At 35.3% G+C, this 12,451-nt stretch overlaps 1 protein-coding gene across 8 annotated transcripts in view; it reads right to left on the bottom strand.

The window, feature by feature from the left end:
* The window catches only part of LOC140452233 (plasma membrane calcium-transporting ATPase 2-like), a 417,554-nt gene that overhangs the window by 89,651 nt on the left and 315,452 nt on the right, over positions 1-12,451 (bottom strand). For all 8 annotated transcript variants that reach the window (XM_072546364.1, XM_072546367.1, XM_072546365.1 and 5 more), the window contains 2 exons: positions 9,380-9,663; positions 3,302-3,512 (listed from right to left, as the gene is read on the bottom strand). In XM_072546364.1, the coding sequence (XP_072402465.1) occupies positions 3,302-3,512; positions 9,380-9,663 (495 nt within the window). The remainder of the gene's footprint in view (positions 1-3,301; positions 3,513-9,379; positions 9,664-12,451) is intronic.

Below are 12,451 nucleotides of genomic sequence, written 5' to 3'. Positions count from 1 at the left end.
GATACAAGGGTTACTGTGAGGAGGCAGTCTTGGAAACATGGCAAGGCATTGGGAAAAAGTGTAAAAAAATGTGTAAAGAGTCTCATCGAAGCAGTTAATCCTGTTATAATTTATCATCCGATGGTTGATAATAGTTTTAGAAGATTAGGAGAATAAGAGAATTCGTAAGTTTGTTTTGTTTTGGCACTACTAATTGAATATTCTACTAAATAAATGTACATAATATCATCACTTACAGCCGTATTTTAAAAATTGGGAGAATTTACTATTGTACAATTCAGCACAATTTACCATTTAAATAGATACTTTCTCTTCTTCTTCTAATGGCGCTACAACCCTTTGTGAGTCTTGGCCTGCTTAACAATGTTCTTCCATTCTGCCCTGTCGGATACTTTCCTTCGCCACTGCCTGATGTTCATGGTTTTAAGATCCCTCTCTACGTCGTCTATCCATCTTTTACGGGGCCTTCCTCTTGTTCTGTTTCCTTGGGGCTTCCATCTCTGGACTACTTTTACAGCTCGATTATCTGGCATTCTTTCTAGGTGACCAAGCCAGTTTAGTCTTTGTGACTTTACAAATCTGACAATATCTGCGCTCTGCATTAGTTCATCCAGCTCGTGATTCATTTTAATTCTCCACGAACCATCGCTGCATTGGGTTGGTCCAAATATCTTCCTTAGTATTTTGCGCTCAAATATTCTCAGTTGATTTTCATCAGTGGTTGAGAGGGTCCACGTTTCACATCCATATGTGACCACTGGTCTAATTACTGTTTTGTAGATTCTCAGCTTAGACTCACGATTCAGTAACTTACTTTTCATTAAGTCTTTGTATGCATAAAAGCACTTATTACCGCTAAGAATCCGTGCTTGTATTTCTTGACTGATGTTATTGTTGTCATTTATTATTGAGCCTAGGTAGGGAAAAGTGGAGGCATATTTGTAGGTATGGTTGTCTACCTTCAGATTCTCATGTTCATTCGATTTTGTGCACTCCATATATTTTGTTTTGCTTTCATTTATATATAGACCAAACGTAGCAGCTTCTCGTTTCAGTTCTATAACTTTTTCGCTTAATACACTTTTGTTGCGGCTTATTATGGCAACATCATCCGCATATGCGCATATTTGCATAGATCTTGTATTAATACAGCCGTTTATATCCAGTTTTCTAACAACAGCTTCTAAAGTTAGATTAAAAAGTGTTGTTGATAAGGCATCCCCTTGTCTAACTCCATTTTCAATATCAAAGGCCTGCGTCATATCTCCATCTATTTTCACCATAGCTTTGGAACCCTCCAGAGTCATTCGTATAAGTTTAACCAACTTATTGGGTATCCCTAACATAGATAGTTGCTTTAACATCTTTTGTCGATCTACTCCATCAAACGCCTGTTTGAAATCGATATACAAGTTGTAAATAGGTATGTTATATTCAACACATTTTTCATGTATACCTCTTAACATATGTATTTGGTCAATGGTTGACCTCTTTGGTCTGAAGCCACATTGGTATTCACCAATAATCTCCTCCGAAAACGATTCCAGGCGGCTATATATAATTCCTGATAATATCTTGTAATGACATTTAAAACTGTTATGCCCCTATGCCCCTATAATAAAGATACTTTCATACCGAATTCAAAACAGTCGTATATTCATGAAATAGACTGTACAAAACGAAACATGCTACGTATTTATAACCTGATACCAAAAGAATGGTTGTAATACTTCCTACAAAATACAATACTAATATACACGGTATTCTATTTAAAAAAAATGAGAAAATTTTGTATTTGAAAATGGTGATTACATTATATATTGTAGGACATGTCAAAGATATTAAATTGTTTAAAAATGACACTTAACATGTCATTTACATTTTTATTACTTATCTATTACTTTTATTACTTACGGAAACCTAATCCACAGCCCTTTAAATATTACCATGTTTCTCAATAAAAGTAAATATTTAGAAAAGTATTAACTTTAGACCTACAACACCTTATACTTCATATTAAAAAAGAACTATATTGAAAAATAAAATGAAAATACGGTGTTCCATTATAAATACACAACCATGATTCATTACTAAAAACTTTATTAACACAAGGTCCTTGGTTCATTACGTTTTCTGTTGTCTGACCCTGTATAATCTAAAATAATGTAGACATCTTTGATATCTCCTTCTTGTAGTGCCTATCCGTTTCGGATGTTGGCGTCTATCACGGCAATCTGTATTTTGCAAACTGCTGCTCTGAAAAGATTTGTGGTTGTTGTGTTGAACCACGTACGTAGATTTTTCAGCCAGGAAATCCTTCGTCTTCCAGGTCCTCGTTTTCCTTCTACTTTTCCTTGTAAAATTAATTGCAGCAACCCATATCTTTCGCTGTTTTTATTGTGGTTCAGAACTCTTTTTCTTTTTGCATTCTTAATAAAACGTCCTGGTTAGTAACGTGGTCAGTATAGGATATAGGAACTTTGATAAACATAAATTTTATTACAAACACTTTTTTATATACTCCATAGTTATCCATAATAAAAGAAAACCAGATGTTTGGTGCACTCTGTATATATTTGGTTTTTCCGTTCATCCGCCCTAGATGGTTGATGTCTATTACAAAATTCAAATTATAATTACGTAGTGGTTATTCTTCAAACTTGTGTACTTATTCCGTTGTTGACATATTCCGTCATGATGCTTCACAAGCATTCTGTTTCTCCCTGTTGTTTGCCTTCCTCAATTTTTTTCTTTATGTACGAGTTCCTTGTTTAAATCTTTATTTTCATTTATTATTGTTATTGTATCGTTAATACTTTTCTCTACTTTCATTATATATTTATTTTTGTCCCTTCCATTGTCTTTTATATGGAATCGATTCCACCGCATTTATTGTGCTAGATAACTCATTTTTATTATTTATTACTTAATTAATCCATGACTGTTATATTTAAAGTTATGACCTCCTTCTTCTTCGGTTTTCCTATGTATTTCGGTCTTCTCAATATAAATATATAAATATTACATGTTTGTTCTTCCCCCGAAGGTAATTTTTTTTTGATTTTATTTCCCACGCTTTCTCGAGTAATTGCCAAAACCATTCATTGTTTATTTTATTAGCTTTTTTGATGTCTTTTCGTGTACCATCCACAATCATTGTGTGTACGAGTTTAAGTAACTCCTGGACAGCCTAAGATCACATCAGTGGTTTGCAGCTCAAGAATCTCCTCAGAAACAATTAAGAGGATGAGGGGAAATATGAACCCAAATATACATGCTGGCGATATGACGAATAACTTACCCTTCTTCATTTTCTTTATTTCAGCTTCTTGTTGGTCCACAGCTGCTCCCAAAAGTGTGAAGATGATACCTGCCTGCGAGTTAACACCGACGGCTGCAACCAACATCTTACCAGATCCTTCCATAACATGAGTACCTGATAATACCATCGGGTCGAAAGACTCTCCCTTTTTGACATGATCAGATTCACCTGTCAGCGATGATTCGTCTACCTGAAAGGTAAAAGCCCAATATTATCATTGTGAAATCACAAAGCAAAATTATAGTAGGTTGATACGCTCCGAGTACACTGACCTGCATGCATTTGCTGCATTTACCTTATATACACGAAATACACGAAAATAATTTGAAAACTGTCAGTAAACTAGAGCAAGTAGATTCAGTTATGTTCCTATTGTTGATAATATGAATAATAAATTCAGATGTCGGCCAATAAAAACATTTTACATACATTTACATTTATTAGATTAGTTGAGATATTTATCAGATAGGTTAAATAACTGTTGGACTGACGATAGTCGACTGCCTTCAAAATATTACTATCATGAAATCAATCATAAAATACTACTACACAATTCGTTCATCTTTCCAATACTTACTATTATTTATTTATTCATAAATATTGCTCGTTTCTCTAAAAAACAAGGAATGCTATTAAGATTTCTTGGAAATTAACAAAAAGGGCAAACGGAAAAGGGTGTTTATGTGTTTAAACGATAACATTTTTAAATATGTATATACCTGAAACTCATAAAAATGCGACGCTTACATGCCAGTCTGTCGATTTCTTCGCAACATTCCCACACTAGCCTAGAGGTTCTATGAATCCCTATGGCCACTTAACTAGCTGTGCATATACTGATCTCCTTCAGTTCGAAAGTACTCATGTTAATTTCTCGTTCATCTAGCCAAAAATTTATTAATGGCAGTAGTAGTAAAATAAGAGATATGTGACTGTTTTGACCCCGTATGAACCACCTAAAGTTTATGAAATCAAGTGCATGAAAGTTCATATACTGCCCCAAAATAAGCAGCCATAAAAATTTAATAATGGTTCATTAAACGAGCATTTGTTTCTAATTTTTATAGTTGGATGTGCATACTGTTCCCGAGGGTCTGTGGATGAGGATTCTCTGATCTCACAGGGCCCTACGAACTTGTAACAGTCTTCGGATTTTGACCGTCGAGTGGATCTAGTGTCCATGATGATTTTCTTTTGTTTTGGAATAAGAATCGAACGTATGTCTCTCGACAGGCACGTTAATGATAAGTTACATTCGTCAACAGGAATCTATTGCGAGATTAGGTTACAAGATTTGTAAATAACTCGTGTAACCAGTGTATCGGCTAATGTCTAGCAGTGCCAGAGGTTGAACACGACAACAGAGTACACAAAAATATAGTCAAGAGTTTGATCTCCAGGAGAAATGTCAATGTCCCAAAAGAAACAATAAAATAGCATGAAAAATATAAATGGGTATATATAACAAGTGTTTAGTATCCAACAGGGGGAAATATCACTCGGAGTAATATAGAAAAGTGTAAATGGGTATAATTCGAGTGCTAGGTCTCCCACAAGAATTATACAAAAATCAAATAAATGCAATAATAAAATAACAAATATAGATGGTCTACAAGAAGAGATATCGCTAGAAATAATACAAGTCAGAACGAAATAATGCAATAATAAAATAGCAACACGTATGATCTACAGAGTAAAAATATCACAAGAACAGTGTATAAAAATGATCAATAACAAAAATATAGCAAGAGAAGTAAAAGGCAGATTGGTGGAATCTAGAATTCTTCAATTACCAGGTATAGCTCGAACTGGCTTCTGACTGGAACTCGTTATTTTATCCGAGATTTCTTTGTTCTCTGGGATTAGGACGTAGTTGTTTGGACTTTCTAGCCAGAGAGCCAATCGGTGCGCTGATTGGCCCGTGAATGGCAGCTCTCCGATGACAATACAAAGTTTGAAAACATAATTGCATTGTTAGAGTGACGTATAAGTGTATAGTACATGGTCAAACCATTATTTGTAATTAAGCTGTCTTAGTGTATATTGCGCTGACTCGGCCAGTCAGCAATCTTACACTTTTAACCAAGAAACGCCCAATTCTCCACAAGTAGGGATGGAACTAGAGAGAGAGAAAGCTTAGTTCAGTATCTTAACCTTCCTTACTGTGTTTTAAGCAGCTCAAGTATTAAATTTAGAATTGTGTCCATTTTATCAATATTTTCTACCAAGAAAGCATATTAGTTCAATCTAAACCAAATTACTTAAATAAAGCAAGACAAATCATAATTTATAAAGTATATAAATTTAGAAGGTTAGAATGTAACAAATACAAAAATGAATACCTTTGGTGTAGTAAAATATTTTTTCGAAACTAGTTTGAAAAATATTTTCTTCATCTTGTGATGGGTATTACTATATGCTTAACTTTACTTCTCATCTTCAAATGTAAATGTTTTAAATTTGGGGTATAAGATTCCCTAGATGTAAAATCATCATGCACAGGGGATGTATGTTATAGTTTTTCGTCCCAACTTGTGGGAACAAATGGCCAGCAGATTAAAACAAAAAGAGATCGCTCAGAAGAGGTCTCAGAAAGGAATAACTCTTCTGAGAATATAAATATAAATACAAAGGAAATGATAAGAGGGGCGACTCCAGTCGCAGATTCTGTCTCACTTCCAAATACTGAGCCAGAAGGTAAGCCAAAAATGGCTGCTGGGACGTGGACCACAGCCAACTAAAAAACCAAAGAACGAGCAAACTCGGTCACAACGTCACAAAAGTATTCAGGATGGAGGTGGTACACAGATACCATCTTAATACTCAACTAGATAATGATGACAACAAAAACATACATCGATTGTTACAACGGGAACGACAATAAACGAAAAGAGGCTCAAATTACATCTATTGCAGGAAGAATCAATAAAAGATTTATACAAAAGAAGACTAGACCAAAAACTAGAAGAATTCAGATATGACACGTTAGATGAAATGCATGAACACATAAAAACCTGCCTGATGTCAGCGGCCTTAGAAGCTCTTGGAGAAGAGGACCAAAGGAACACCCATCAGAATATCAAATTAAGGGAAGACACATTGAAATGCATAAAAGAAAAGAAAAAACTACACATAAAATACCTAAATACCAAAAAATAGGAAGACTTAGACATATATAGAGCGAAAAACAGAGAGGTAAAGAAAAGAGTAACAAATGAAAAGAACGAACGATGGGAACAAGCATGCACAGATAGAACGACATATCGGAGGAACGAGAAATTCAGAATCATGGCGAATATTAAAAGCACTTCAACGAAATAAGACAGAGAAAACCCAGATCGGCAAAATTAGTGAAAACGAGTGGCAAGAATACTACGTAGAACTACTTACAGAAAACCGTCACCAATTTCAGGAAGAGAATATAGAACATGCAGGAAATGGGGCATACGACCAGATAGAAATAAGCCTGGCAGAAGTTAAGAGAGCAATCAAGACATTGAAGAACAAAAAAGCCAAAGGACCCGGAGGAATACCAAACGAACTAATTAAAAACGGAACGGAAAAGTTATTCCGCATGCTACATAGAATGTTCGAAAGAGGACTAAATGGAGAAGAAATACCTGCGGAATGGACACAAGCATACATCACATCCATACATAAGAAAGGAAACAGGAAAAAATGTGAAAACTATAGAGGAATTAGTATAAAATCGTCGGTAGGTAGACTTTACGGGAAAATTATTAAAGGAAAACTAGAAACTGAAATAATAGGAAAAATTGGAGAAGACCAAGCAGGGTTCACAGTAGGAAAATCATGCCTAGATCATACGTACACATTAGAACAACTGATAGAGAAGAAAATGGCAAAAGGTAGACCGGTCCATCTGGCCTTTGTTGATCTAAAGAAAGCATATGACTCAATACCTAGAGTCAAATTATGGGAAGCAATGAATGATCTCGGAATCCGACAAACACTAATAAAAGCAGTTAAAGCACTATACAAAGAAAACAAAGTAGCTATTAAATGTGGAAATAAAGCCTACAATCCATTTAAGAAGACAAAAGGACTTCGCAAGGCTGTGCTACGTCCCCTACTCTGTTTAAAATATTCTTGGAAAAGACACTCAAACCATGGAGGAGAAAGTGCGAAGGAATGGGCATACCAGTAAGAGACGAATACCTATACACCTTAAGTTTTGCCGACGATCAAGTAGTCATCGCACAAGATGAAGAAGATCTCAGCTTTATGCTCAGAAAACTAGAAGAAGAATATAAAAACAACGGAATGGAAATAAACTTAGAGAAAACCGAATACCTAACAACAGAAAACAAGGATATGAGAAACCTAGAGATAGACGAGGGAAGACAAATAAATGGAACAGATAAATTCAAGTATTTAGGAACCATAATATCGAACCAGGGAACAACAGAAGAAGATATAAACAACAGACTGAGACAAACAAGAAACTGTATAAGACAACTAAACTCAGTGTTGTGGGATAAGAACATTACGATAAAGACAAAAAAGAGAATATAACACCCTGATAAGAAGTATCCTGACATATGGGTCCGAAAACTGGACAATAAACAAGAGAAATAGAGGTAGAATAAGAGCAGTAGAAATGGAGCTCCTGAGGAGAAGCTGTAGACTTACAAAAAGAGACAGAATTGAAAACGCAGAGATTAAGCGGAGAATGGGAGTGCAATCAGACATAATCGACTATATAGAGGAGAAGAGACTATCCTGGTACGGCCACGTCAGAAGAGCGGACAGAGGACGCTGGATAAATAAAATCACAGAATGGAGCCCGATTGGAAGAAGAAAGAGAGGAAGACCCCGAAGGTCATTCAGAGATGAAATCGACGAGGCTATGGAGAAAAGAACCCTGCGAGATGGAGACTGGAATGACAGGGAAAATTGGAGAAAACGGTTGAGTGAAGGAAGACAGTGAAAACTGTGGAAATCCTTAGTAGTAGTAGTATTAGACCCAGCGTTTTCCTTTGATTTTGCCCTGAATAATCAACCGGAGCAAGAGATATTTAGGTCCTCTCATTATATGACCGAAGTATTGGACCTTTATCATTTTGATTATGTTGATCAATTCTCGCTCTTTGTACATGTTCTCGAGCACATGCTAGATATGTGTGCTGTCCACGGGATTATGAGCATGCGGCGGTAACAGCACAACTCAAACGCTTTTATTTTATTTTTAAGATTTTTTATTTTTGTTCTCCAGGTTTCACATTCATAGAACAAAGCGGACCAGACGTAGCACTTCAATGCTCTTATACGTGTGGTCAATGACAGATTCTTCACCAGGAATTGCACGGCGATAATTTTCAATGAGGACCAAGCTTTTGTCAGAGGACATCAAGAACATTTAATAAACACAGGTTTTTGGTTATTTTTTATGGAACATTCCATAAAAATGATTATTTAAATCGGCTTAATTTTCACCATTATTCCACAAAAATCCTTTTGCTACTGTGAACCATTTTCAAACGAGGTGGTCTGGTTGGCGAGTATATCTGGTTACTGTCTGAGATTATGTAATTTGGCCATATTTTTTGAGGTAATGTTCGTTTGAGAATATGTTAGCAAATGTGAGATTTACATGATGAGCCCTAAATACATAACAATCGATCAAAAATCGACCTGGTTCGGGAATTTGTAATAGTATTTTATTTAGCTAATCATGAATTCATGCGTTACCTTGCGACCCGTTTTAGGTTTAACCAAAAATAAGAGAGCACAGGAATTATAAAGCCAGTTCTTGAAAATTCCAACTTTATCAGTCATCTATTGTGATAATTTTTTTAGCATTCTAATACACATTATTCGACATGATCTTATCATTGCGAACTATAAGATAGAAACGACTGAAACATATAATTTAGTACAAAAAAGCCTAAAAAGATAAAGTCGTGCACCCTTTACTACACTACTACACTAGTTATAGGTGAAGCAGCTAAGAATCGGTAGGCAATTATATCGTAATAACAAAAGTTAGTCAGATATTTGTAATGTATGTTTAAAGATATAATTAAAAGTACTTACTTTCAAATCATTTGATTGTAAAAGAATTCCGTCTGCTGGTAAAAGATCTCCATATTTAATTTGGCAAATATCACCTACAACTATATCACTGACAGAGATTTGTTTGACTTCTCCTTGTCTAATTACTGAAAATTTGTGTTCTCCTTCTATTCGACTTTGTAACCCTCGGAATTGTCTTTCTTTAGTATAATCGTTAAAGGCTGTTACAAATACTACTACTATAACTGAAATTAGAATTGCTAAACCTTCTATCCACCCATGACTTGTTTCATCATCGTTAAATGCTGAAAAAATAAGAATATGTTAGTATAGCCGTAAACATAAGTTTTTACATTTTTTTATACATACAAATTTTTTAAATATTTAATTTATTTGTCTTGTTTACGTAGAACAGTGATGTAGATACATTTGCAAACAACTATTTTTATAAATTTTGGCAATTCGCAAAAAGTGTAATTTTTATTTTTCGATTAAAAATATTGGTAATTGAATACGCATGGATGAAGACTTAAATCGATTTGATTTTACATTATTCCGTGGGTATATCACCCCGGTATAGATTTATGTATATAGGTACATAATTTCTTGCGTTTTACGAATATGGGAAAAATAATATTGTAAAAAGGGTAAAAATAGTGCTAAAACGCAGTATAGCGAGTTACTCAAAACGAAAAAAAAAGTAGACATAAAAGGCAAATAAATAAAAATCAAACGGTCAGAACGATTCTTTTTTATTATGTTTTGTCGAATTTGAGTTGATATTTTATTAAGAATCAAGTACTTTAGAGGGTCGATTTTATATAATAGCATTGTATTAACAAGCATACAATGTAATCTATACATTATTTATGGTCCATCCATCATATGGCTCTACAGCTCAATACGAGCCTTCGCTTAGCAAATCTCTCCATTCGTTACGTCTGTAGCCATTTTCCTCCACGATCGACTGACAAGGAGATTTCTTGCGTCCTCATCCACATTATCCTCCTATCGCTTTCTCGGTCTTCCAATAGATCTCTTCCCTTGCCTTCTTGCATTCAATAGTTTTTTGGAACCCCGTTTTATTCCACCCTAAATACATGGCCTGCCAATTAAAGACACCGTAGGTGGACATACTGATATAAAGGTGGTTATTATATGTTTCATAATTGTATATGATTCGCCATCCGTTGTTCTTATTTATAGGGTCTAGTACATATATCGGATATATTGGATATATCAAATATTGGAAAGATTTGTAAATATAATCAGAATATTAAACTATCGAATGAAAAACATACTGATAACCAAGGACGATTCTCAAGCAACAATAGTTGTAGGAAGATGGAGACCAGGACACATTAAAATTAAAAACAGAATGATTGAATTTTAACTCATTATCATCAGTTTTGTTTACCACATCTTTCACACATTAAACACTCGTTAAACGGCAAATAAATAACACATAAATAACAGGATATATGGATAACAGAACTTCTTCTTCTTCTTTAGATGCAAATCCACTAATGGATGTTAGCGATCACATTTTCCATTAATTCTCTATTTCTTGCAATATGTATCAGAGATTGTATGTCGTTAATCCCTGTCCATTGCCTTATGTTTCGGAGCCAGGACATTTTCTTGCGTCCCATTCCTCTCTTGCCTTCAATTTTACCCTCGATTATAAGTTGGAGGAACTGGTATTTTTCATTTCGCATGATGTGACCTAGATACGCCGTTTTCCTTTTCTTGATGGTTTCGAAAAGTTGGCGTTCTTGGTTTATTCTTTTAAGGACATCTATATTTGTGATTTTCGCTGTCCATGGTATTTTTAGGATACGGCGATAGAGCCACATTTCGAAAGCTTCTAATCTGTTTATATCCCTCGTTTTGAGTGTCCAGCCCTCTACGCCATATAGCAGCACTGACCACACGTAGCACTTAGTAAACCTTAGTCTCAGTTGAAGATCGAACTCTGAACAAGTCAGTACCTTCTTGAATTTTACGAAAGCTTGTCGAGCTTGCTCAATGCGACATTTTACTTCCCTGTCCGATGCCCAGTCTTCAAAAAGCCACGATCCCAGGTATTTAAATTTACTCACTCTTTCAATGGACTTAGTATTCAGTGTTATGGTGGAGTTTTCAAGTGCATCCAAGTTTCTGGAGATGATCATAAATTTGGTTTTTTTGGTATTAATCTCTAATCCCATTCGCTTACTGTATTCTCCGATTATAGTGACAAGTTGTTGAAGATCGACTATGTTGTCACAAATTAAGACACCATCATCAGCATATCGTATGTTGTTGATCAGTACTCCATTCACTTTGATTCCCATCTTTGCATCCTCCAGAGACTCTTGAAATATGGCTTCCGAATAAATGTTAAATAAAAGAGGGGAAAGCACACATCCCTGTCGAACGCCCCTTCTTATATGTATGGGTTTGGATATAGAATTGTCTATTTTTAACTGTGCCGTTTGATGCCAGTACAAGTTTTCAATGCATCTTATGTCTTTTTGGTCTATATCAACTTTCTTGAGGATCTGCATTAACTTGTGGTGTTGGACACGATCAAACGCTTTTTGGTAATCTAAAAAGCATAGGAACACATCCTTCTTCTGATCGTAACAATTTTGGACCAGCACCTGTGTTGCTACTATTGCTTCCCGTGTTCCTAAACCTTGCCTAAACCCGAACTGGGAGTCACTGATGTCCCATTCACATTTTTTGGTAACTCTTTGATGTAGTATTTTTAAGAATATCTTTAAAGTGTGACTCATCAGGCTAATGAGTCTGTGATCCTCACATCTTTTTGCATTGACTTTCTTGGGCAGGGGAATAAAGGTAGAGCGTAACCACTGTTGAGGATAGCAGCCAGTTTCATAAATTAAGTTAAATATTTTGTGTAGTGCTGAAATTCCCCTTTCATCCAGTAATTTGAGTATTTCTGACGGGATTTCATCTGGTCCAGGTGCCTTATTGTTTTTTGAATTGAATATTGCCTTTTCTATCTCCTCTTTGGTGATTGAAGGCAACCGGGTCTTCGGAAGACATAACAGAACTAGACAACGATTAATCCCGAAATTAAAGCCA

The sequence above is a fragment of the Diabrotica undecimpunctata genome, chromosome 10 (assembly GCF_040954645.1).
Source record: "Diabrotica undecimpunctata isolate CICGRU chromosome 10, icDiaUnde3, whole genome shotgun sequence".
NCBI lineage: Eukaryota > Metazoa > Arthropoda > Insecta > Coleoptera > Chrysomelidae > Diabrotica > Diabrotica undecimpunctata.
Note: the sequence above shows the minus strand (reverse complement) of the source record. Positions and strands in the feature narration are given on the sequence as shown.